Raw genomic sequence first — 26,694 nt, forward strand, 5'->3', positions numbered from 1 at the left:
TACCACCAACTTGCCAAATATTTGAGAGTTTCTAAAACAAAATAAAACAAAAATCAACTGAATTTACACTATACATAATTCAAAATTTATCTGCCAAATAAAGAACTATCTACACCAAAATCTGTTCATAAATGTATAGAATGTGTAACAGAGCAACTTAAAACAACTGAGATATCAATATATAATGACTTAAGGAACTGTGGAACACACATATTACAGAATATTATATATCAATGAAAAGATACAGTCTCCATAAATCACAGATAAAAGCCTATTTTTCAAAGGTTACACAGTGTATAATTTAATTCCTACAACATTCTAGAAAGGTTTATGTCCCTCAACATTCATGTGCTATCCTCCCATTTCCACTGAGACGCTACTTAAAGACAGGCCCTTGAGAGGAAAACAGATCACTACGGTAAAGGCCTCAGGAGAGGGGTTTGTGCCCTTTTAAATGGGAACTCAGAGCGCCTTTAGCCTTCCAACCATACAGAAACACAAGAGAAATATGATCCTCTCCTCACCAAGCACAAATCTAAGAGAGACTTTACTTAGACTTTCTGCTCTGTATATGGTGAGCCACCTAGGTTGTGGTAGTCTTTTACACCAGCCTTTATGGACACAGACAAAAGCATTCAACATTTTCTTTTACCTAAGCATTTAGGTGTATATTAATTTATTTAAATTATAACACTCCTACATAGCATGCTACTAACAACATGAGGCATGGGCCAGGAAAAGCTGGAACACCAGCTAAACACACCAGCAAAATGAAGAAGAAATCTGCAGGAAACATCATTGCTGATATCAGGGAATTCAGCACCATCTGTGGTGCCTGGGAGCATCTCAGTACCAATATCAACATATGCAGGTTCTTGAACTCAGAAGACCTATAACTCAATATATTGTTTATCTTGGCTCTAGTGAAAAGCCCGAAAGATACTGTGTGATGACTTTAATCCCTGAACTCAACCCAGCTCAAGGGAGACAATGCAGTGGGCACCACATACCCTGGAAAGAGAAAAGTGGGGCCTGGCTATCACTATATCTGGGGCAATAATGAATTTTCCAGATGTCTGTCTTGAAAATCAAAGAAACAGTCAGGCATGAAGCCTTCAGCCTTTCCTAAAGTCAGAATATTCTGAATCTCCACTGTCACATTGTGAAACATTTAAAACAAATATCTATCATTACAGTGCTGGTTAAATACTAATTATCCTCAGTGACTAGAAGTGCACTTCTAGCAAAAAAGAAAAAGAAGAGAGGTGGAGGAGGACCAGGAGGAGGAAAACCAGAAGGAGGAGGAGGACCAAGAGGAAGAGGACCAGGAGGAGGAAGAAGAGCAGGAAGAGGAGGAGAACCAGGAGGAGGAGAAGGACAAGGAAGAAAAGAACCAGGAGGAGGAGGAGGACAAGGAAGAAAAGAACCAGAAGGAGGAGGACTAGGAAGAGGAGAACCAGGAGGAGGAGGAGGACAAGGAAGAAAAGAACCAGGAGGAGGAGGAGAACTAGGAAGAGGAGAACCAGGAGGAGGAGGAGGACTAGGAGGAAGAAGAGGAGCAGGAAGAGGAGGAGAACCAGGAGGAGAAGGACAAGGAAGAAAAGAACCAGGAGGAGGAGGAGGAGGACTAGGAAGAGGAGAACCAGGAGGAGGAGGAGGACTAGGAGGAAGAGGACCAGGAGGAAGAAGAAGAGAAGGAAGAGGAGGAGAACCAGGAGGAGAAGGACAAGGAAGAAAAGAACCAGGAGGAGGAGGAGGAGGACTAGGAAGAGGAGAACCAGGAGGAGGAGGACTAGGAAGAGGAGAACCAGGAGGAGGAGGAGGACTAGGAGGAAGAAGACCAAGAGGAGGAAGAGGAGGAACAGGAAGAGGACGAGGAAGAGGAAGAAGAGGAGGAGGGAGACATCATCAGGTGTCCTGACTTGGGGAAAGGTATAACACTGCAGTCACTTGTTCAGCATGCCTTGGAGGAAGATCACAAGTACAGGCCATTTTCTGTTGCATAGCAAATTTGAGGCTAGCCTGAGCTCAATGCCAACAAGGAAGCAGAACAGCAGCATTAACACATGAATGCTGTTACAGAAACAACACAGCCTAGACATCAGAAGAAGACAAACAGTACACAGCAATTCCTTCCAGGCTAGGAGTGCATAATTCTTAATTTCTGACTCTTATTCTATTGGAATTTTTATATGTTATTGAATTATGGAAAAACAGACTTAAAAATAAATTACTCTAGTAGTTTCTGGCAATGCCTCAATTGTCAAGAACATGCATATCTTCATCGTGTCAGGGACTTAGCTACAAGCCACTTTTCGGTAAAATTTTATTACTATATAGTGTCAATCTGCTTTGAGTAGATATTTTTATATGCTTTTTAAAAGTTTCACCAATTCTAATCTACAGTCCTGTGTGTCCACAACAAATAACAATTCCCTACAAACACAGTGCTAACTATGCTATCTATGGACAAATTCTAAGTAAGTTACACAGGTGACAGCTCATCATCAGACTTAAAGGAAATAAAAGTAGAGTTCCTGTGTGAACGGGAACCAACCAACCCCAGTCTGACAGCACCTGCATCCACCTGACAGGCAGATGGACCAACACTCAGCTTTTGGGTTTGTTCCTTAGCAATTGAGATGACTTGGTGTTTCCATAGATGAAGCTAATGACCTAGCAGTATCTCAAAGTCCTGCTGTTACTGGAGCTGTGTTATGATGATCCTAGGCACTGGTTGTCCTAACAAGCCTCAGCATGAAGACTCAACAGGCCAATTAAACAAACAATAGTGAGAAGCAGAGGATGTTCATTCAATGTGTCACACTAGAAGAGAAACACAGAGAACCAGTGACACCCCACCCACCCAAGCCCATCTTTTGGGTCCTGATATGAATTCAGAGCAAGTGGTCTGAGTAGCTATGACATCAAGGCACTTCTGCAGAGTGCTCTAGCATGTTCTCCAGATTGTGTGAAACCTTCCTGGGAGACCAACTCCTCCCCAGCCCAGCAGCAGGCTATGGACTTTCCCTTTTCCCACCCAGCATGACATTCCTGAGGAGATTCCAAGTTCTTAGGGTGTACTGTCTCAATAGCTTGAGAGGCACAAAAAAGGACACAAATGTCTCCTTAGGATATCTTGTTTACAGATATCCTAAGGAGATATTTGTTTAGGATATTGTTTGGGATATCTCTATTTTGGCTAGGATTGACTCAATCATGATTTAATAAGGACAAGCTTTCTAAGGCCATGTCAGGAACTTTCTAAAGTTCTATAAAAACTAAAAATAGAATGTACCACTCAGTGACCCCCAAGTAAAGCACAAGATAGAGGCTGCAAGTCTCTCATGCTATGGCAACAGAGTAGGGCCAAAAAGTGGGGCCCAGTTAGGATGCCCCTTTCCAGGCATACTGTCTTCAGGGTTGCCACACGTGACACTGAAGGGGCTCCGCTCATGAGTTCACAGTACACTGTGTACATGAGTCTCTGCATGGTCTTCATCTTGCACTGGAGTATACACAACAGACAGCTTCAGTTGATTCACACGTGAAGACAGGAACAAAAGGTTGAAAACAGGGAGGAGGGAAAGGCAGGACCTGGACTTGACTCCTACATTCACAATTGCACAGCAGAGGCCGGCCAGTTTTCTTTGAGCTTTACTTCCTCTTCATAAGTATGTCTACGTGCCATATGTATGCACGCACATGGGTGCACATGCCATACATGGTTACTACTAGCAGTCTTCACTAATAATACGCTTGTAGCAGTAAGTGCCTTAAAAGTATAGCATGAGGTATTTTTAAGAAAAGCTACTGCAACAGGCAGTTCTAATACAAAGGACTGAGGGAGGGGCAACATGGGAAAGAAAGCCAGAGGCTTACAGAGTGCAAGGCTGCCCTGCCAAGCCTTGTCAGCTTCAAACGAAATGTATCTGTACTTTGAATGGAAAACTGAAGCTCAGCTCCTTCACCTCACTGGGTTTGGTGAGTGGCCAATGTCCAAAGCCCTTCAGGTCTTTCTTCCAAGACACAGCACTCCCTAAACACACCTTGTCAAAGAACAGTGTTTCATGAGAATCTGTCAGAGCAAGTCTACCTCTCTGTTCTTTTGTTTTAAGAGCATGCAAAGTGACTAAGAACATCCACATTACCTTGTTAACTTTCACACCTTCTTTTGGAGTTTGTTTTGTTGCTAGATTATAACCAATCATCTGCTGAGCCAGCTGTCCCACCACTTTAGGGCTAACAGGGATAAAAAAGAAGGAATGACAAAAGAAAAACAATTAGGGTATATTGCAAATCACTATACAGCAGGGTTCACAATATCAAGGGTCACCTCCACCACCCCACCTCCTCACACCTGCACTGCCTAGGACTACTGCACCACCCCACCTCCTCACACCCATACTGCCCAGGATCTATCTCTAGCCCACATCCCCCCATTACCCACAGAATGCATATCTTTCTATTTACATTCTGGATGTCTAGTGCTTCATGAAACTCACTGAAAGCCAAATACAAATGAAGGAATGAGTGAATGAGTGAAGGGATGGTGAACTCTACTACACCCCCCCCCCCACCCAAACAAATATGTAAAGAAACAATACTGGATGCATAACAGACTTAGATAGAAACTGATAATGCATGATCTGGGAAACAGTAAGCAATGAGAGGGAAAACAAGGACCACAATCAATGAAAAGACTGCGATGGTGTTTGGTCCTGGGGCAGGATGCTGGAAAGATGCTCAGATAAAGGCAGGCATAAACAATCAAAGCAGACACCACAAAGACGCCACTGGTCACAGGAATCACAGAATATGTTTTTCATTGAAATGAGATGATGGAAATGTCATTTCAGTTGCAAGCAGTGTTGTTTCCCAGCTCTTAGGATGTGTCTGAGATTGTCTGGGAGAGAGGAAGCATGATCTTCCTCAGTGCAGGATACAAAACCTTCTAATGAGAAGGAAGCCCTGGGGCAAGGCCCTGCCAGAGCCTCATACCGCACACTGCCCCAACCCTAGACCTGCTCCAGAACCCTTCAGTCTTGATCAGGATGGGCCTAAACCATTCAGACTTACTCTTTTGTTAAATGAACACCTCCTTTCAAACCGCTATTGAAGACACCTTTTCCTCTTCCTCCAGCTAAGATCTGGGCTTTCAAAACAATTTCTTTGGCATCTGAAAAAGAAAAATCCAGACAGCAGTTGTTTGAAATCCTTTCCTTTCTTCATCTCTTCTTTAAAGGGGCAGGAAAAAAAAAAAGCAAAAGTAGTATAGTACTTCCACATAATTTTGCTAAATCAATTTTCAAAATGAAGACAACAAGAAAGTTCAAAACAATTTAAAAAGCTTGTTTACGCCAGGCAGTGGTGGCGCACGCCTTTAATTCCAGCACTTGGGAGGCAGAGGCAGGTGGATTTCTGAGTTCGAGGCTAGCCTGGTCTACAGAGTGAGTTCCAGGACAGCCAGGGCTTCACAGAGAAACCCTGTCTCGAAAAACCAAAAGAAAAAAAAAAAAGCTTGTTTACAGAGGACAGTCAAATACATCCCATTGGTGTAGGCCCCTATAAGTCACACCTATGGAGGAAAGCGCAGCTCCTGTTCCCTTATCTTTTGAGTGTGCTAGAGTGTACTAAATAAAGACAGGGAAGCAGTATGACTTTTACTGTGATTGTAAAAGTCTACTCTCCCATGTGGCAGAGGATCTGATGGTGAGGTTTGAGATGTCAGAGGGAGATGGAACTGGGTACTGAAAGGGTTTACAGACAAGACACAAAGGCTGACTTTAATAACTGTATTCCTGGAAACTAACAGTTTTCTGAGTAGTTGTTCTATATATTGACAGGGATAGCCAAGAAAGAAGGAAATGAATTAAAACTAAAAGCAAGCAATATTTTTTATAAAGTATTGGCAAAATGAAAAAATCTCCTAGGGGAAAGGGGTTTGGGAATATTTGTTTCCCAGCTCATGCAAAGAAAGAATAAACTCTCAGCTCCTGACCTTTTAGACCAGAGTTATAAACTCAAATGTGTCTATAGATCTGGCAGAGAAGTGGGGTGAGAAGTCACCTACTGATAAATGGGGTCTTTAGCAAGTAAGAGCTCTCTTTCCCTATTTGGGTGGAGAGAGAATGCTCCAAATCAGATGTGTTAAAAAACCAAACACCACACATCTCAGGCCATAGCTGGCCTGTGTTTATGCATATGTCTTTATTGAAATCAGAGAACTAAATCATCTTCCATTAGGCTGCCACAGTTTTCTGTTCTGCCCATGTTCTCCCCTCAGTGAGGCAGTGTTAACCACAGGCCTCTGGGACTCAGTTTACTATATGAAACAACAGTCAGGATTGTTTTTAAGGATTAGAGGAGAGAGAGCTGGGAAGGAGGTGGCTTTGTAGTTAAAGTGCTTGCTTTGTAAGCATAAGGACCTGAGTTCTGATCCCCAGCATCCAAGTAAGGGCAACAGCACAAGCTTGTTATCCTAGTGCTGGGGAAGTAAAGACAGGAAGTCCCTGGAGTGCAGCAGCTGGCTGGCCTCTGAATCAGTAAGCCCCAGGCTCATTGAGAAACCTGTCTCAAAAATAAGATGGGGACTGACAGGGAAAACACCAAGCACCAAGACTTCTTACTCTGCTATACTCCCATGCATGTGTACTCTAAACATTCAAACAAATGAACACAAGCTTTAAACAACTGCCATAATCCATGCTGAGTTCTAGCTGTAAGTTGCTGGCTGCTTCAGTTGGGAGCCATTGCCATTGCTGCTCACAGTCAATCAGGCAAAAACTGAAGGTCAAAGATCCACAGAGGTTTTACTATAGGGAGCTATAACAAGACTGAGCACTCTGATGGCACAGGGTCAGTGATCAGCCAGCCCATGCTGAGGCTGCAGCTGCAAGGCTCATTTGTTGCTTTCCCTGCTGGACTCCTGTCTCTCACATGAACCTATCCTCCCATAGCCAAGGCTCAGCCAAAGCACAGCTCCTTCTTAGAATACAGCCCTGTCCCACCTTTGACTCTTGCTTTTGCCTTTAACATGAACCATCACATCAGTAGCTGAACCCTGACTTGGAACAAGGTGGTAACCAATTACCTGGGTGAAAACCAGCTATGGTCACTGTTCACTATCAAAACTCCCCAGAAGAGTAGGTGAGTCAAGTGAACTCACTGTCCATTCCGGCTACTGCACAAGATAGCAGCCAATGCATGCGCAGTGATACTGCACTGATGGAAACCTGGATTAAGATGCCCAACTCTAGGGCTAGGGCTTCAGGGGCCTCAGTAGAAGAGCAAGCCTGCCTAAAGCCTTGTTTCACCATCAGCACTGTAAGACAATAAGCAAACAAAACTTTTGTAGAAGTATACAAAAGGACAAAAAAAGATACCCATCTGAAAAGACGTTATTTTAAAGAAGCACACAGAGGCACTATGACAGCATGAAGAGGAAACTTGGTACAGGAGCTGAAATGCTGATCTCAATGGCTGGTGCATTCACAAAGTATGATGGCTACTACCATAACGATTACGCTCAGTGATCGTCAAAAATGGTAGAGAAAGATGTTTCCTATTTGTCCTCTGAAGACATCAAGGAGAGAAAATACGTTTTGCTGTCTGTTCAAAGGTTTAATTACAGTCCATTCACATTTTTTAAGAGTGTCAGAGTACCCCAGTGTCATTATCAACCTCGATGCCCTTGTTGCTCAGGAGAGAAACGCTTCCCTCTCAGCTTTTCAACAGCACAACTGGAGTGCCAGGAAGCACCGCTAACTGGCGGCTGACTGGTACCCCAAAGGCTGGTTAAACCAGTTGTAGTCATCAACCACCAAGAACCAGAAATGGCTGTAGCCAGAATGGAATTTATCAATTGACCTGTCATTATCTGCCCTCATGTCAGAAAAGTCCGTGCCATCCTGGTAGTAAGCCATGCAAGCATTTTGGTGACTGAAGGCACATTATCAGGACACTAATACTTGGGTTTGTTTTGTTTTGGAGTGTCACAGATAGAACCCAGGGATTGACCCACCCTAGCCCATGCTAAGGATGTGGTCTGCAACAGAGCTGTTCTGATAGCCCCACCCCCAAGTCAGTGCAAATAAAAAACAGGAAAAGGGGTCAATTCAGTCTGCTATCTCCCACAACTTGTATACCAGTCAGAAATATGTTCATTAAAATAAGTACATGTTAAGTATGGGAACTGAGCAGCCTCTAGTACAGCAGTTTCACTTCTTGAGGGAGACTCAAGAAGGGGTTTAAATCAACCAGTACTTACGTAAATTTATGGAAAGGAGCAAATTCCACTCAAACAGTACCAATCTCTTCCTTCAGTAGTTACCAAGTTCATTTCACTTACTGTCACCATTCCATTTCAGTCAAAGATCTGATTTTCCAAAAATAAAAGTGCAGACAAATCTGGTTTTCTGAATATTGCCTCGTGTCTCATATTGACCAGAATTACAAAAAAGCCCACGTGTGCAGCTCAAGTTATCTGGATTATTCTACTTAACCACAGTGTAAGAAGCTAGAAACTGTCTATAAAAGCAGATTCTATACATGCATTAATAGCCATGGTGTTAGACTGCAGTTGCCTCACGTGTAGAGTTCTCACTCCTGAAGTTTATGTGCAGTAACCTTAGCAAGCAATGTGCCCACTGTAGTTCATTCCTTTCCTGGTTGGTTTTGGATCATAAAACGTAGTTTGATAAAAATCACTTTATGATGACTTTTATATACAGATTGGGGGAAAGCCATATTAGACATCGTCAACCTACAGATACATATAAATTCTCAGATGCTCTCTAAACTTAGAGAACATGGTAGAATTGCTCAGGAAGCCCTACCATGGGTTTGCATTACTCTGCTGGCTGAAAATGTTACCTCCATCTTGACTGTGTTATTTTGATTTATTCTTATAATCTACTTTTGTACCAGGTTTATGGTCCCCCAAGTCTCATTCTGCATAATGTATGCTCTTGGAAGCATTGTTAAATATAAATGAAAAAGTTAAAATCATTAAGAAAAATACTCAAATAAGACATGTTTTTATTAGGCACATTTTGTAAAAATGGTTCACTTTGCTCTTCAGATGTGGCATTCTGAAAACATATTTATACAAAATAATGTTCATGAGACATAGCTCACAACCACAATAAAAATGTCTATCAAGAATGTCTGAGGGCCAGGTATATTGGTACATACCACTAATCCTAGCACTTGGGAGGTAGAGGCAGGGCAGATCTCTGTTGAGTTTGAGGCCAACCTGGTCTATAAAATGAGTCCCAGGGCTACATAGTAAGATCCTGGCACAAAAATGAATGAGAGTTAATAAAAAGACTGCCTGAGAGTATGTTATTTTCAACCATTTTTTAACTGAGTTAGCTGACATTAAGAACTTGTACTACCAAGTTTTATTGCAGGTTGTCTTCTTTCCAAACACAAACCTGACTCAAATGCAGACCACACAGTGTGACTCCAACCACCTACATCAGCCGACAGCACTGCACATGTTAAGATAACTCTAATTTCCCTGGTTCACCAACTGGAGCAAAATGGGGACATCCAAGATTTCGGTACAGAGTGCTGTCTGATTTTTGTGTAGTGATCACCTCTCAGTAGGCTTGAAGAATCATACCTGATGCTGTTAAGATATGTCCCAGCACTACAGATCTCACTACTACCACCACAAAGCAAGGAGAAGGAATAACAGAAGGGAAAACATAAGTTGAAAGTTATCATGGAAGATGAATTTTTTTTTTATTAAGAGCTAAACTGAGAAGGAGTTAAGCTTGAGCCTTAAGTATCAAGTTCCCAAAGGAGTTGAGCTGCTTTCATTGGGCCTAAAGAATCCAAATTGTAAAAGTGAGAGTCAACAATCTGCAGTCATTACTGTGAGGTTTTCTGTGCGGGGATATGTAACTCTACAGGTTGTAAGTAGGTCACGTGAAGAAAAAGACATTGTGATGACTCGTTCAGTACCCACTAGCATCCTTAACCAACTTTAATCTTATCTGACATAGCCCATCAACGGTGAGCCAGGAGAATCTAGAATCAAGCACGGGCAGTGGATGGTCTCTACATGAGAAAGAGCACTCAGAGATCAGGCCTTAACACAGTCACACAGCATCCGATGGCTGAGACTCCACCCTGACCCCGCCAACATTTCAAGTTTCTAATCACACGGAAAGCTGAACTGCTCCTTTGATACTTATCTACATCCTCACCACAGAGGCCTACCACACTCCACTTCCATACATTGGTTTTATGACATATCTCTGTATCTATCATAGCACATTTTTCTCACACATTTTTAAGGAAACTGAAAAATCAGGAGAGTCGTCCTCAAAATTTAAATTCTTTAATGAGATATCAGTTAGCAAAGTTTAGTATCTGCTCCATTCTTTTGGAAGAGGTAAAGTTTAAATACAGTACAACAGTCGGTCCTGCAGTGTATCACTCAATGTGTCATGCTGAAAGGCCATACCCTTACCAAAATGGGCATTACTATTCCTGAAAACTCACCAGAAAAATATCCTTAAGATACAATACTCAACAGGAGCCATGGGGTGGCTCACCTGAAGACTTGAATTTGATCCTCAGTATCCACTTAAAAGAAGGAAAGACGACAACAAAGTCATCCTTTGATGATCCACACATGCTTCCAAACACTACCCTCCTGCACAGTAGCTCATGTAATCTAAGCACTTGGGCAGTGGAGGCAGGAAGATCAAGTTCAAAGTCATCCTTGGCTATAGAGTAAATTCTAGCCCAGTATGGACCGACATGGCACTTGCACACCAGAGATGCTGCAAGCTATTAAATGTGAGGGGGATGCATGAGCAGTACTTACAATGGTGCTTATACTGACTCTGGTTTACCTTTGGTATCATGTAAAGGGCAGATGCTGCTAATGGTGATGAACATACTGACCACTGGATAATTTGTGTAATAAATAAATCAACAAATTGGGTTATAAAATAATACTCTGATTTTGCAAGTGTCAAGAATATGCGAGATACCTATGTGTTGTGCTTCCTTTTGTCATTCAGAATGGTAACTGACATCTACTCAGGGGTGACAGGCATATACACATTCTGATGAAGGTGGGAACAGAGCTGCCTTCAAGAGCAGCCTGAACGTCAGACATTCTGCACCACCTAACACTACCTCCCAAGTGACCCGACACTTAATTACCTCTGGATGGTTGATAGGATTCTCCCCACAGACACACAGCACATTTCCATTTATGCTGAATACTCACTAGTTCTGGGGCCTTTGTGTCTCTTTACTGCTTATCAATGTCCCTTCTGATACCCCTAGCAATCACCTAGCACCAGGGGTCTTGGCTCATGTGCCATGTGCTCTGGCCAAGAACACATCCCTCCACTCCATCAGGAGCAGCTCCGCTATGGGTCTCATGGGTAGACTGAAGAGTGTGTTCCTTGCAACTTTGGTTCTGGGAGGTCTCCAGCCCTGTAGTTGCCTGAAAAAAAGGCAACACAGGTGGGGCAGCAAACTAAAAGTTGACACTTGCTGGCATTTAGTGAAGCCACGTTAGCACATCACACCAGTCAACATTGACAACATATTCCAAGAATACCATACCTTAGTTAATTTCATAGCCATCCTCTGCAGTACATACTTTTTTTTTTTTTAAATATCAGAACTCAATTCTTTAACATCAAAACTCAAAGAAATACTGTAATGTTAAAGATCACGGAACAATACATCCTGAACAGAGGGTATTTCTTCAAAACTGGCTGCCAAGAACAAATGGAAAAAAGATCCAACAGTGTGAAGCCCGCAGCAGAAAGTGTGGATGCACAGGTATCTCTGTGCTGTGTGTGCTGACTCAGACCCCTTCACAGGCATAGCCGGCTCACGTGATGGTTCACTTTGGAATCTGAGACCTTCCACACTGACTTCTCTGCAGGTCGTACGAGGTTACACTCCCATCCTGTCTTCTCCTACCTCCACCTTGTCTGCTCCTTTTCTTGACAAAAGCCATGCTGGCCGCAGAGACAGAACCTCACTGTAGTTTAATGCACATCTCCTCGATGGCTACGGATGTTAAGCAGTCTTTCAAATCCTTATTGCCCAGTTAGGTATCTTCCTTGAGAACAAACTATTTGGTTCTTTTGATCATTTATTGATCGATTTGCTTTCTCAGTGAATAGATAAGGAGAATGTGGTATATAAAGCAAATAAAATTTTACTCAGCAACAAAGAAAACAAAAGTGAATGGAACTTTAGGTCACTATAAGCAAAATAAGCCAGATTCAGAAAAACAAATATATTTTATTTTACAAGTACAACGCAGATTTGCATACATGAATAGATGTATGAGTGTAAGATAAATGGATGGAAAATAGATGAGACAGACAGATAACGATACGGGACATCAAAGTAAAAAGGAGATTAACAAGAGGGAAGGAGGAGGCTGAAAGGTATTCAAGCATCTGTGCTAGGAGGCACTGCTTGAGGGTGAGGGGACAGTTAAAAAGTAGAAAGGCATGCAGGCATGAGGATGTGAAAACGAAAACTATTACACTTAAGACAACACAGACAACAGGGGGATCAATAACACCAACCACAAAATCTTTCATTTTGAGCCCCACACAAAGCTGTGCCCATCCCTCTATCATGGAATCTCCAAATATTAATAGTTTAAAGGCAGACTCCCTTTACTATGTGCATGGCTGGCCTGGTTAGTTTTAATCGTCATCTTGAGCCATTTAGAATGACCTGAGCGAGAATGGCAATGAGGGTTTGTTAGGTTGCTCTGCGGGCATGTCTATGGCCGATTATCTTGATTACAGTGGGGTGAGAAAACCTGCCCAGAGACACAATTCCCAAGGATGGGGTTTCTGAACTATATAAGAGTAGAGCCAGTGTGGTGCTTCCTGCTCTTGGCTGCCATACTTTAGCTGCCTTGGCTTCATTGGGATGTTTGACTGTAACATGGCACTGTGAGCAAAATTAAACTCTCTATCTCCTAAGTAGCTCATTTCAGGGTATCTTATCTAAGCAATCAGTAAAGCCACTAAGACAATGGACAAATATTCTGCAAATTAAGATTCCCACTTATATTACAGCAAAAGAAAGCCCTGGAATATTGTTAAAGTTTGGAGACAGGACTCAGTGGATAAAAAACTCCTCTTGCTCTTGAAGATGGCCCAGGTTTGGTTCGCAACATTCACACTGGGTGGCTTACAACTGCCTGTAACTCCAGTTTCAGAGGATCTGACACTATCTATTGACCTCCTTAGAGGCCTGAATGCATTTAGTACACATATATAGCCTCAGGTACACACAGACATACACATTTTGTATAAAGATGAAAGCCCATTCCATGACCATGCTTACCACTGCATGTACTATGTGCACAATGTAAAAAGGGCAGCAGTCATCCAGGGTACTAGAGCCAAACGGCCACTCTACAGGTCAAAGGCAGCTTTTCTATAGCAGCTCCTGCAGAGAGCAGTCAGCATGGGTGCATGAGAGACAGGCTTGTGTCCAACTGTCTTGCATCACATTCTGTAGATGCACATTCTAGTTCAACTCTAAGAGCTGGAAAACCCACCAAAGCCCCCTAAACCTCAGTTTCTTTCTCTGCAAGGGGGGTGGGGTCAGGTGATGGGGGTAGTAACAGTGTCTCTCAGGCTCTGTGAATGCACAGTGCCAAGCAACAAAGAAAACAAATAATGAAGTATTCTAGGTTTTAGGCCTGAATCCCTTGATCCAGCCCAGACATTTCCCAAGCTAACCCCTCAGCCTCTTTGTTAGCAACAAAATGCCACTCTTGTAACCAAGCTTGGACAGGGTGACAAACAATACAGGGTGTACCTAATGTCACTTTTAATCCTCCCAGTAAGCACATAACTCAGAAACCACCATCCGCAGTTCACCACTGACAGTGCAGTGAGAACGATGCTGAGGACCCTGCTGATGGGTGCCCCCAATCTTTTCTATACACTTCCCACCCAACCAAGGTCTCAAGTCAATCTTCCTGCCTTCCCACAACAGCAGTTCATGAATGACGATTGACAGACCCCATGCTTTGCCCACGTGCTGTCACTAGAAATCTACTTTTGCTATGCAGGCTGCCAGGACTACAAGCTCACCCACCACAGATGAGCACTGTCACTACAGTCAGGGCCAAGTCCTCTCCCCTGTGTTTGCTCCAATGCAGAACTTACTCATGATTTTTAATGAACTTTCCTTTATCAAAGTAACAAATACATGAAAATCCATTTCCCCTCATAACCTCTGAGTTCAAATTCCAAATCTTGGTGCCCTACTTCTAAGTTTAAACCTTTAATTCACTTTCAAGAGAGCCTTTGATTAAGGTTCAATCAACCTAAGCTGGACACTAAACTCCCTTCAGTAATCAGTACCACTTATAGATTTAATTTCCCTTAAATATCTTGAACAGCATTTATAAATCTAGTATATCCATTTTCTTTTAAGTGCTTCAAATGTCATATACCACAAGCAAAACCTTCGTGAGTACCAAATTGCATGGGCAATTCCCTAATAAACTGAAAAGATTCTGTGAACTTTAAAACACTGTAATATTATTTATAATCAATGTCAAAAAGTTTATCCTTAACATAAAAATTACAAAGTAATGTCAATTACTCAACAAGGCACATAAAGCAGAACTTATGTCCACCCAATCACTGGAATAAGGGCCAAATTCTCTCAGTGCAAACACTTAAGAAAACCAATGTAGCAGGTAACTAACTATTAACCAGTATTGACCCTCTGTTTACCAAATTGTAGATTTTCCTGGGGCAAAAGGCTGTAAGGACGCATTTCAAATGTTATGTTACAGCTAAGGTCATAAACCACAAACATCTTCATCTCAGCCAGGTAGGAAATTTTTAGTTCTTGCAGAATCCTGATAAAAGGATCTCTGTGTGTGTGTGTGTGTGTGTGTGTGTGTGTGTGTGTGTGTGTGTGTCTGCACACGTGCGCATGTGCTCCTAGTGTCAGTGCACCTATAGTTGAGGACAGAGATTTACCTTGGGTGTCATTGCTTTGTCTTTTGGGACAAGGTCTTTCTCTGTTCTTGAATTAGCAGATGGCACTGGGAAACAAGTCCATGGCTGCCACTGCCAGCTTCTTTAGGGTTCTAAGAACTGAGTTCAAGTCCCTACGCTTGTGTGGCAAGCACTTTACCAACTAAGTGAGCCATTGTCCTGGCTCCCAAAATTATTTTTAACAGTTGCCAAGATAAATGGAGAAGAATCTGAAACATCCTGGGGTCATTCAGGTTATATAGCTCTGCCTGTATCTGTTGAATTCTACCTGATTTTAGCAGACATCAGTCAGAACTGCCCATCACATTGTACATAGGTTGTCGAGTTTGTTTTGGAGGCTTTTAGAACTTTTCTCTTCCCTAACGATCATATTGCCATTCCATAGAATCCTTTCTATCTGACAACAATATTTCATACTTCTATAGTTTTGCCATGTGATTTAGGAAGATGAAATTCAATACCCCTAGGGTACTTTAACAAATTTGGTGCTAGCCTCTTTCAAAATTTTATTTCCTTACTAAACTCGGAGTTATTTTCATTTTTTATTGTCCCAAAAGTATAGTATTAAATTAAATTCAGCAGATAAAAGATCAAAATTTTTAAATGACAACTTGACAATTTTTAATAAAAGGAGCCTATTTGTTACACAGAGTCCCAGGGTCGGCTTCATAATCCCACAACCATCATAACCCTTCATATGTGTCTCCTGATTCACAACTGAACCAACTGGCTATACGTCAGTCACAAGTCCACAATTAGCTCCATGGAAGATGAAGGCTCAAAGACTATCATTAAAGAGTGGAGAGGCACTGGAGGGCTGTGGTGCTGAGGAAGCCAGGAGTGTCTCTGAGATGATAAAACAGGCCTGCTGGGGTGCAATGCATACGACCTCAGGGGAAAGGAACCTACTGAGTGATTTACAAGAATGTAATATGATGAAGAATGTGAAGGTTGTAGTCAGAAGAGATAGCTGAGCAACTGATCACACTACATGGTGACAACTGTTAAAGAAAACTGACATAGGACAAGAGACGGGCTTCTTGCTACTGAAGAAATGCTTTCAGGTAATTGGACTGGTATTTCCTCCAAACCTGTGGTCAATGAGTCTCCCAACTATGATTCTAGATCAGGAGGTGTAGCTTGTACCAAGGCCACATGTTCACTGAACACATAAAGCTGAGGAAGAGTTTTCTTTCTTGGGTCGAAGCTATACAATTTAATCCCACACAATCTAATAGGCTGGTGATGATGCTGTCACTCTAAAGCAAAATGTTTCCCACAGGAGCACGTGTTTGAATATGTAGTCCCCAGCGGGCGGTGCTATTGTGGAAAGTTGTGAAACCCTAAGAGGTAGAACCTCACCCGAGGAAGCTGTGCACTAGGGATGAGGCTTGAAGGCTTAGAGCTTGGAAGCACTTCCTGCTTCATTATGCCACTACCATGCCTTCACTACCATACAAACTGTGTCCTTCCTTTAACTGCAATCCAAAATGAACCCTCCCTTCATCTTGTCAAAGCAAGTAAAGGAACTAATATTGACACTTTAAGAATTACTAATATGATTAGTGCCAAGAAATGGCCCAATGAATGAAGTGCTTGCTGCCAAGACCCATGTGGTAAAGGAGAGAACAAACTCCCAAAAGCTGCCCTCTGACTGGCAGTACACACTTAGAGGATTGTGCGTGCATAAACACACACATACATGTATGTGCAGACGCACACGTGCTCGTGAACTTACCAGAATTTAAAATTTTGAAAATATCTATTAATATGATAAAGTGGACACCCATTTATAACAGCTTTATGTATCAATTTATACTGGATAAAGACTATACCTCATTTCTAATGAAGACTGTGTTTATGAATTAATACCACTTGCCTCCTTTCATATTCAAATTTACATTACACAATGGTTTCATTTCCCACCACATCCTGGTCACTAAGATGAACAAGTTCAAGGAGGAAGAACTAAAAATTGACCCACTTCCTAAAATAAATACAAGATATAAATTGCTTGTTTATCATTTCACCAAAAGATACTCTAGACTTATATCTGTAACTTATCTTACTCTAATGTAAAGCTCAAAATGAAGTCAGAAAGCTAATGATCACCGGCTGTAGGGTTCACGTGCTATAGAGCTGACAGACAGAATTTAAGTCAGTGGTTTCCATGCTTCATGCTTGAACAATACCATAATACCAATGTCTCTGCAGTTGTAATTGTTGAGAAATGCCAAAGTAATAAATCAAAATTTCAAGAGTTACAAATGAGCTTATTACTAAGCCTCTAAGAGTCATACAGAAGATTTCGATACACAGCTAAGTTTGGGTGCCTCTGACTTTAATAACTGTTACTAATTTCATCAAGAGTGACCTTAGCTCATCACACTACTTTGAACAATAAAATCAGTCCCTTTGCTGTGCAAGTCAAAAGAATGCTGATCAATCCACTTGTATATGAGCAAACTGCTCCATGTTCCCTGGGTCTGTGGACAGTGAGGAATTGCAATGTTTGCTGTGGCATCCGTTATTGCTGCTATTCCTTTCTAGCCTGTCCCTTTGACCTCTGTGTATCCAGGCCTGTCTCCTATGTGAGCTTATAACTACTTGTTATTATGTGCAATTACATCATGCTGAGTGAGAGGACACCCCACAAGCTGTTAGCTATATTAACTTAATAATAGATTTCAGGGTGTGATTTCCAATTAATTTCATTTTCCATATGCACATGCAGCTCCATGGGATGCCAAAATTATAGTGTAGCCATATGGTGCCTCATAAGTAACAATTAAAACTAATTTTCTATTCTCTGACACACACATACACAAATTCATATGGTTTAAATGCCAGGGAGAAAACTGAAACTTCACCAGCATCTGCAGCTCCCTAGAAAGAGGATGTCCCATTCTGCATGTCTGAGGCATGGCGAATGAGACTCCTGGCTTGTCTGGGTAATGTCTACTGCCCCAGCAAGCTTTTAGCACACTGGATCTCCATTACTCTCACCCCAGAGAGGGTCTGAAGAGCAGTTTATTGAAAGTGTTGGTCCTTGTGCCTTGTACGGTGATGTGAGCTGAAACGGACAGTTGTTGTTTTCCTTGAGAAACAGCTGGTTTCCTGTGGCCCACTTCCTAAGCAAGCTCTGGAACAAGAGCCTACTGAACAGGTGACATTGTTCCAGCAACAGCTGCAATTGCTCTGGGATAAGGAAAAGCTACTCCCTCTGGAAACAGTCTGAGGTGGAACTGAATGCAGAACAGAGGGTATACTTCTGTCAGTCCTCAAGTGTCCAATTCTGGCAAATCTATCAAGGGAGTTGCAAACAAAACCATTTAAGACCATATTCATGAGGAGCACTGTGACGAAAAACGAAAAGCTTTGGTTGTATTAGTGTCTCATAATTATTAGCTATAAATTTGACTTCATGTGCAAGCAAATAACATCAGTGTGGACCTCTTCTGAGGAGCCTCTAACTGCTTTGCTGAGACATGGCTCATTGCCTTACTTCATTTCTTGAGGACTCTCCTCCCCAGGGACCTCCAGGACTGGAGTGGAAGAACCTGAGGAGGCAGAACAAGAGGGCAGAGGTCCCTTCAGACTTTTGTGTGAAAGAGAAACCATCCTCATGTCTTCATATACAGAATGATAATAGGTAAAGGCTGAGAAAATACATGAGCACACTCAGTGGAAGCTGGGTGTGGTAGCTAGAATCCCAAGGACTGACCCTGAGCTCAGGCCAGCCTTAGCTAAATAGCAAGATGAAGTCTCACAACTCACAAGGAAAAACAAACATTTTTTTTCTTTGGTGGGTAGGTAGATGAGACACAGCCTTTGTGTTGAAGTCAGAGGACAACATCTCAGAACTAGTTCGTTCCTTCTACCATGCCATTCTCTGAAGATCAAAATTGTTGAGTTTAAGACAATATTTACCCATGGAGATATCCTGTGGGCCTATAAAGAATTATTTTTTTAAAAAATAGTGAAACTATTACAAATTATTACTATTTGGTCTAAATAATGTTTGCCTTTTCCCAAACCATTAGAACATCAAGATTAACCTCACTGTAAAATGTAGACATGGGTGATACTGCTGTGTCATGCAGGTACATCAGCTACAACAAATGTAGCATTCTTGTGGGGACACTGGCAATCAGAAAGATTAACGTGCCAAGGAAACCTCTTTAGTTTTGTTGTAAACTTAAAATTGTAGTGTAAATTTTGTATCACACACATATACACTGACAGACAGACACAGAGAGAGACACGGACACAAACACAGCCTCAAAAAAGCAGAATATTTGCCAAAAATGGTGGTTTATACTGCTAATCTCAGTATTCAAGTGGCAAAACCAAAGATTATAAATTCAAGGCCAGCCTGGGCTATACAGTGTATGAGGCATGCCAGAGCTAAAACACGGGACTCCATCTTAATGAATGGAAAACAAAAACAAATTCTCTCTACTATATTAAGTTGCACCCCACCCCCAAATTTTTAAATTAAAATCCTAACTCTCTGGAACTCAGAATGTGGTCTTGTTTTTAGATTGAGTCACTGAAAGACAATCAGTTAAAATGAGATCATTCATGTAGACTTCTAAGAGGGGAGCTGAGACAGAGACGCACACTCAGGGAGAGCAGAAGGCAGTGCAGAAGCAGGGACCAAAGGAAGCTGCTTAGCAGGAAGGTAGGGATCAGCAGATTTGCATATCACACATCACATACGGTCCAGGCCTCTTCACACTTTGATCCTGGACCACCAGAACCAACAATCAATATCTATATTGTTGGAGCACCTCAGTGGCATGCTATATTATGAGGGAACAAATAGGAAACAAATGCAGGTTCTGGTCATCAGGCTGAGAAGGTGAGATCTGGGCTGAAGGCGCAAGTCAGTGAAGAGATGCTAAGAGAATGCTCTCTGCACACTGGGTCCTTCATCCTCTGCGTGTGGTGAGGGTTAAGGCAGACAAAGCTCATACAGAAGCATGCTCAGGGTGCAGCATGCTCAGAGAGCTGCTTACAGGGAAGCAGTGATGCTGCAGCAGTACTCACCACAACCTCGTGCTTCCTGCCACATGTTCTGCCTCACCAGACAAAAGCCCAGAAACAATGTAGCCAAGTGATCATTGACAAAAAACTGGAAGACAGGAGCCAAAAATAAACCCTTCCTCCCTTGAGCTCTCTCCTATGGAATTTCCTAACAACAAAGAGGAGTCAATAAATGCTAAGGACATAGAGTTTTAAATATGTTCTCCAATATGTATATGTATCTGTATGCGTATGTGCATATGATGTACTCGGTGGTGGGGGATCCATGCCACAGTGTGACTGTAAGGTCACCTTTGTCAGGGTGATTCTTTCCCTCCACTGTTATGGCTGAGGTACAAGTGAGGTTGCCAGCTTCTACAATGAGCCGCTTTACCACCGAGTCCTCTCTCTGCTCTACACACTACACTTTTCTGTGCATATGCATGTGTGTGCACATTCCTGTACTTGTAGCACCATATGAAGGCCAGAGGACAACCTTGGGTTGGGGTGTTCTCTCAGACACCATTGCCCAGGACTTCATCAAGGAGTCCCACGCCCCTGCTTTGCCCTGTCTCCCCACTCACCCCAGAGCTAGTATTCCAATTGCATGGTTACCACAACAAGGGCTTTATGTTCCAGGCTACTAGAGATCAAACCCAGTTCTCTCTGCGACACAGGCACGTTACCAACTGAGTGTGTAAATACCACATTTACTGACTCCCATGCATGTGTAGTCTTTTGAACAACAAAGTGGAATATTTTTGTTGTTGTTTTGCTTTGTTTCAATTAAATGTTGCCAACATCAGAAAACCTGCCATTCTACAAGAAGTAAATGTTCAAGTCCCCAACAAATAGAAAACATACTTCTATCTGGTGAAAAATATAAAACTTACAGCTGCAGCACCTTACCTGTTTTGCTAAACAACCACGTAAATATAATGGGCTGTGAGACTCTGTGTATTCAATCCTCTAGCAGAAGCAAACAGCTGCTCCAATATCGCCCTCACCAAGAGCCATTATCAATTAACCTCACATGCATTGGCCTCCTCTGTCTCTCTGCTTTCATTCTCAAAGAAAACCACTACACAAAGGTTTTGAAGGTTTCACTTTTGAGAGGGTCATACTCAGAACATGGAGAACATTAAAGAGATCTAATTACCCTAGGTTCTTGCATTCCTGGTTTTTAAGAGTTTAAAATGGGGACTAGAGAGATGGGTCCATGGTTAAGGGAGTGAGTGGCTTTTCCAGAGGACCTGAGTTCATTTCTCAGGACCCATGATGGGCAGCTCACAACTGCCCTCTTCTGGCTTCCACAGGTGTCTACATACATATACACAAACACATACACACACACACACACACACACACACACACACACACACACACACACATATACACAAAGATATACATCAAGAAAAACAAAATAAATCTTTTTGTTTAATATAAACAGATTCCTGATACACATTCATAGGAAGAACTCCTACATGCACACTGTACTACTCCTTCATGCTCAGTCTTTAAATCTACCTTAAGAGTCCAGGTTCTTAAATATAGATACTACCATACCAAACACATGCCTAGTTTCCTATAATAAGGTAGCTGCTCTGCCATCTCAACAAGCTGCTCCGGCTTAAGGCTTAGCCACATCAATATTTGGTTTCTATCAAGGAAGCACTCCTACAGTTTTACCTCCACTCATCACCATTAAAATACTAATAATCACATTTACTTATTCATGTATTCTGTGTTTACATATAAATGCAGTAGTATGTGTAAGACTGTGAGAAAACAATCTGGGGCCATCAGAACTTCCCTTCCACTGTCTTTGGCAGCAAGCTCCTTTACCCACTGAGCCATCCCACAGGCCCTCCCTTAGCATGTGTATTGGGGAAATGGGTAGAGGTCAGTGGGAGGCAGAGGCTCCACAGCAGATACTTTACATCACCCACGGACACCGTGGCTCCAGTAAAATATCCCTGTAAATCCTCTACATGAGCACAGGCTTCAGTCACTGTGTACGGCTGCTCTAATCTCACTGTGTGAATGCACCCAGCTTCCTTTAGAACCCAGATTCCTTCATTTGGAAACTAACTGGCAAATCATTGCTCCAATTTTCTGTAATAAAGAAACCAGGATCATAGTTAATGGTCAAGAGCATGCTAAGCTTCATACATTTCTCAATATCAGTTTTCCTGTCTATATGAAGGGGGCAACAACATCTGTCACCTCATAAGGCTGCAGAAGATTTATAATGACTTGATTTTTATAATGCCTGGCTCTCAGTTGAGGTGGTTCCTACTAGTTGTGAAAGATAACGAGTTGCAAACGGCGAATAGGCTTGTTATATGTAGATAAACACTTAATGGAAATGTTATTTAATACTGCAATTCCTCAAAAGTATATAATATACTTTAATTATCAAATTACTAAAAAGGCTACCTGTTTTCTATAACTTAAGTGATAATGCACATAACTTATACTACCTTGAAATGCTTTATTATACTCTATTACTTATAGTTTACTTTATAGCATGAATTTTATTAAATGTTTTCAAACATTTCACAATATTATAAAAATTACTAGAAATGCATGTTCTTTCTTCCCATCCAGAGTGCGCAGGCACTGTCTCAGAGAAGCATTTGGAACTGCAGCTATAAACAGGGACAATAGTGGGGTGTGCTCAGAACCAGGCCACCTGCTCTGAATGAGCAAGGCCTCAGACCTGTAAAAAACTCTACTATTCCTCTTTGCTGAGTTCCAGTCTTCAGCCACCAGAGGATGAGTCTTCAAGCCTTTAACAAGAATAGAGATGAATGTGGCCCCCTCAGGATGTTTTCTGAAAAAGATACATGAAGAAGTAGAATAAACTGTGGAGAGCAGGAAGATGTCCCTTGTGTCCTGATCTTGAGCATATGGTTCACGAGAAAGCCACAGTACAGGGGAAACGCAGTCAAGCTGAGCATGCCTCCCTGAAGCTCGAGCTTTCCCTGAAGCATTTTAACTCTCAGTAGAAGGCAACCAAGAAGAAATGGCTTGGCATCCTATGTCACCAATTTAATATCTGAAATAGTGTACAGCAGGTGAATAAAGGAAGAATAACCTCATGAGAATTATACCCCTTCATTCAAGAAAAACCAAATGTATCTGCATTAGAAATTACACTCTGACCAATCTAATACACGCTTACTTTCACAAACAAAGTGGGTTGCTCTCAGTATTTTTACAGTGCACCCCTTATAGCATTATCCTCAGTGTGTTAGAAACACATTGGTTTGTTTTTCCCTTTTCTGGAGTCCATTCCAAACTGGTTCATATTTGATCTTAATTTCTACTTTTGGCAGCCTGCATAGAAAGCTACCTAAGCAAGGAAGAACTACATCCCCATGGTGTATTACAGGAGTGAACAAAGGGCCTGATGATGAACTCTTCAGCCACCTTATGAGACAAAGTGTGTGGACCGAAATCCTTGTCTGAGGGAATATAGCATCGGTCTCAGTCATCTGTGTCTGTCAAGTCATACAAGGCAGCTGGAACTTGGAATCCCAGTATTTCAGTAGAAAGGTAAGAATAACATGGTAAGACAGATAGACAGAGATATTAATAATCAATATAAAGCACGCCCTGGTATCAGCAGTCTTATAACACTTTCCCATTTCATAAACAAAGTCTACCTGGTAGACTTCTGCTGCTTCTGCTCTTCTTCATGTTTTGTTGTTGTTAACAGTACATATCAGCCTGTCAAATTGTGGCATTTGAAAAGAGAAGTAATGAGTAAGTCCTTAGGCCTAAAGCAATCAGTCAAAGCTTGAACAGAATGCGCGTGGTTGCACTTATCAAGCACCATATGCCAGTCACAGGTCAGGTGCTGCAGACACAGAGGCAAATAAAAGGAGGCAATCCATGCCACCAATGGGCTTATGTGTACAGAGGAAATGCTACCCACAAATAGTTCTGAACCTGCTAGCTGCAGTCCCCTATGCTATACAGATCCAGACTTACAGAAGCAGCTGTACTAAGAACTCTATGAAGCAGTAGTTTTATTAGTTGATACTCAGGATGCCTTAGACATATCCCAGGAAAAGAAGCTGTCTTATAATTTTAGTCTGATCTCAACCTAGTATTAGCTACTAAAAGGCAAATACGCTGTGCTCTAAAGGAAAAATGAACACAGCTCACTGATCACCAACAAAATTCCAAACTATCATAGAAATAAATTCCACCAGCATGAGAAATGCTACTACTCAAGGAGCCTTCCTGCCTAGCTAAAGTCAATGGCCCCTCAATGCTAAATAATTCATCAAACTGTCTACTACTGCATTAGAGCATCACACTGAATAGCTCCCCTTGGTAACCTGTGTGTGAATTCTTGTAACCAGGAACATGTCACAGCACCAGTGTGATTTGCAGTGCCTGGCACACTGCAGCCACTTAACACTGCTACAACAAACGTGTCATCTCAAGCATGCCAGGTTTTACATGGCACATGCACCAGTTAAACTAGAAATGTCCTACGATCCTGGTTCACTTCCACTGTGCACCATATGTGTGAATCTTTCCTTCTGTTTCACGCCTTAGATTTCCTGTATTGTATTCAGGATAGTGGGATCAATCAGACAGAGAGGAGAAAGCACAGTGGAGTGAGTCACATTCCTGTCCACACAAGACAGAATTTTTTCTCCAAGGAGAGATATTTGCTGAAAGATGCTAGAGCATCTGCAGATGAGCCCTTCCCACAAACCTGTGCTCTCTGAACACAGTGACTACCCCGCTGTCACCTAACCTTGCGTGGTTGAAACTTCACTTCTTATATAGGGAAATCATTCAAAACTCTTACAGAGGAGAAAAATGTCTGAATTCACCAAATGACAAAATGTAGTATCATCTTAATTTAAGACATGGAAAATGGCTACTGTAGCCTGTTAGTGTAAAAACTGAAACCCCAACTTTACATAAAAATTTTAATGTTGAGGAAAAAATATATATGAAAATAATGTATGTATACATTATTTATACACATTTATACACAAAAATAATTGAATTTTCTTTGTCGTTATACCATCCTCTCATAATCGAAAAGAGAAACTATATCTCTTGTATTCTTCTTAAAGGTGCCCACCTATTAGTACTCAATCATGTACTGGTCTAGAAATCAATCCAATATAGGAAATAACAGTCTACTTTTGGAAGACTGGATCTGGACTTTGTCAGGAACATATTGGGAAGCTAGCGGTAGCTCGCTATGGTGTTAGGATAGCAAGAGATAATGTTGGAACAGGATCTGGATTCCAAACAAGGGTTAGTGCATGTTTTAAGGCTCTTTTAATTGTCAAGCTAAAATTGGTTTTGTCTCTTCTACAGCATTTATTGTAAGTTGCATTGACTGTATAATTTCCAATTATGTTAGTGTGTTAAAACCTGGCATGTCTGTTACGGGGGTCTATCAACCAGCTTTTGTCTTACTGCCCTGAGTATTAGAAAACATTGATTTGCTGAAAAAAGCTTGAAAGTTCTGGAAGAAGTGAGTTAGGTTTTAAGCAGAAGCAAGAGGGTAGCAGGCTTGATTATTGCTGATATAACAGCTTTAATTCCACTAATTGCTAGCACCACTGCTTCTGCAATAGCATTGACACAAGGAGTTAAGACAACTATTTTTGTTAACCAACAAGCAAAAAATATTACTAATGTATTGAGTATACAAAAGGATTTATATAGGTATCTGGAACAATGAATGATGCTCTATAATCCTTTCAGATTATCTGAAGGAGGTTCAGGGTTCAAGAGTTAGGAGCCATCACAAGTGTCATGACAAATATTATTGGAGTAATGTTACTTTTGAAATTCACAATGGTTGTCATTATAATTAGAAAAAAGTTTAAAGACACCTGTAGGATATTTGGCATAATCCTAACACCTCTCTGGGTGTGTTAACTTTGCATAGTGAGGTTATGAATTTAAAGAACGGTGCTCTGTTGACCTTTGATGCTGCAGATAATGCTGATAAAATTATCCATGGCCTGAGGTCAGTATTTCCATTTTGGTCAAACCTCAGGAATGGCATATACAGCTTGATCAGGCTAGCCCTTCCTGTCCTGGGAATACTTTTATTCCTGCCCATCATGTTAAACCTTATCTTTAACAACATCAACATGTTGGCAGCCAAAGTACATGGCTTAAACCTGATAATGGACCCCTAGACAAAGTTATTAAATTAAGAGGCTCACAAGCCAAGGATGGGTAAAATTCTGCACAGAACCTTACCAACCTTAGACAGAAGTGCATTGCCTTTGATAATGCATATTCCACGACAGGTAAGGAAGGCATTCTTGTCAGAACAACCTAAGACAAGCTCAGTCTTGTTAAGGAAATAAAAAAGGGGGAGAGGTGGAGAGCCTTTGGAGCTGCTTGGCAAGAAGCTGACATGGGCCAAAGACAAGGAAAGGGGCTGCTTGACAGGAATATGACATTGGCCAAGGACAAAAAAAATAGGCTTCAAGCAGGAATCTGACATTAAACTAGAACAAAAAAGTAATTTCAGGTAGGAGTCTAAATCTTAAGCTACAACAAAGAAGTAATCTCAGGCAGGAATCTACATATTAGGCCAGAACAAAGAAGTAATTTCAGACAGAAT

General features: G+C 41.6%; 1 protein-coding gene across 1 annotated transcript in view; it reads right to left on the bottom strand.

Annotated features, from left to right (window-relative positions):
- Suclg2 (succinate-CoA ligase GDP-forming subunit beta) overlaps positions 1–26,694 on the bottom strand; it is a 232,852-nt gene that overhangs the window by 108,442 nt on the left and 97,716 nt on the right. Inside the window, exons 3-4 of the mRNA XM_034512316.2 lie at positions 5,080–5,179; positions 4,152–4,242 (exon numbers count right to left, since the gene is read on the bottom strand). Of these exons, the coding sequence (XP_034368207.1) occupies positions 4,152–4,242; positions 5,080–5,179 (191 nt within the window). The remainder of the gene's footprint in view (positions 1–4,151; positions 4,243–5,079; positions 5,180–26,694) is intronic.

The sequence above is a fragment of the Arvicanthis niloticus genome, chromosome 9, assembly GCF_011762505.2.
Source record: "Arvicanthis niloticus isolate mArvNil1 chromosome 9, mArvNil1.pat.X, whole genome shotgun sequence".
NCBI lineage: Eukaryota > Metazoa > Chordata > Mammalia > Rodentia > Muridae > Arvicanthis > Arvicanthis niloticus.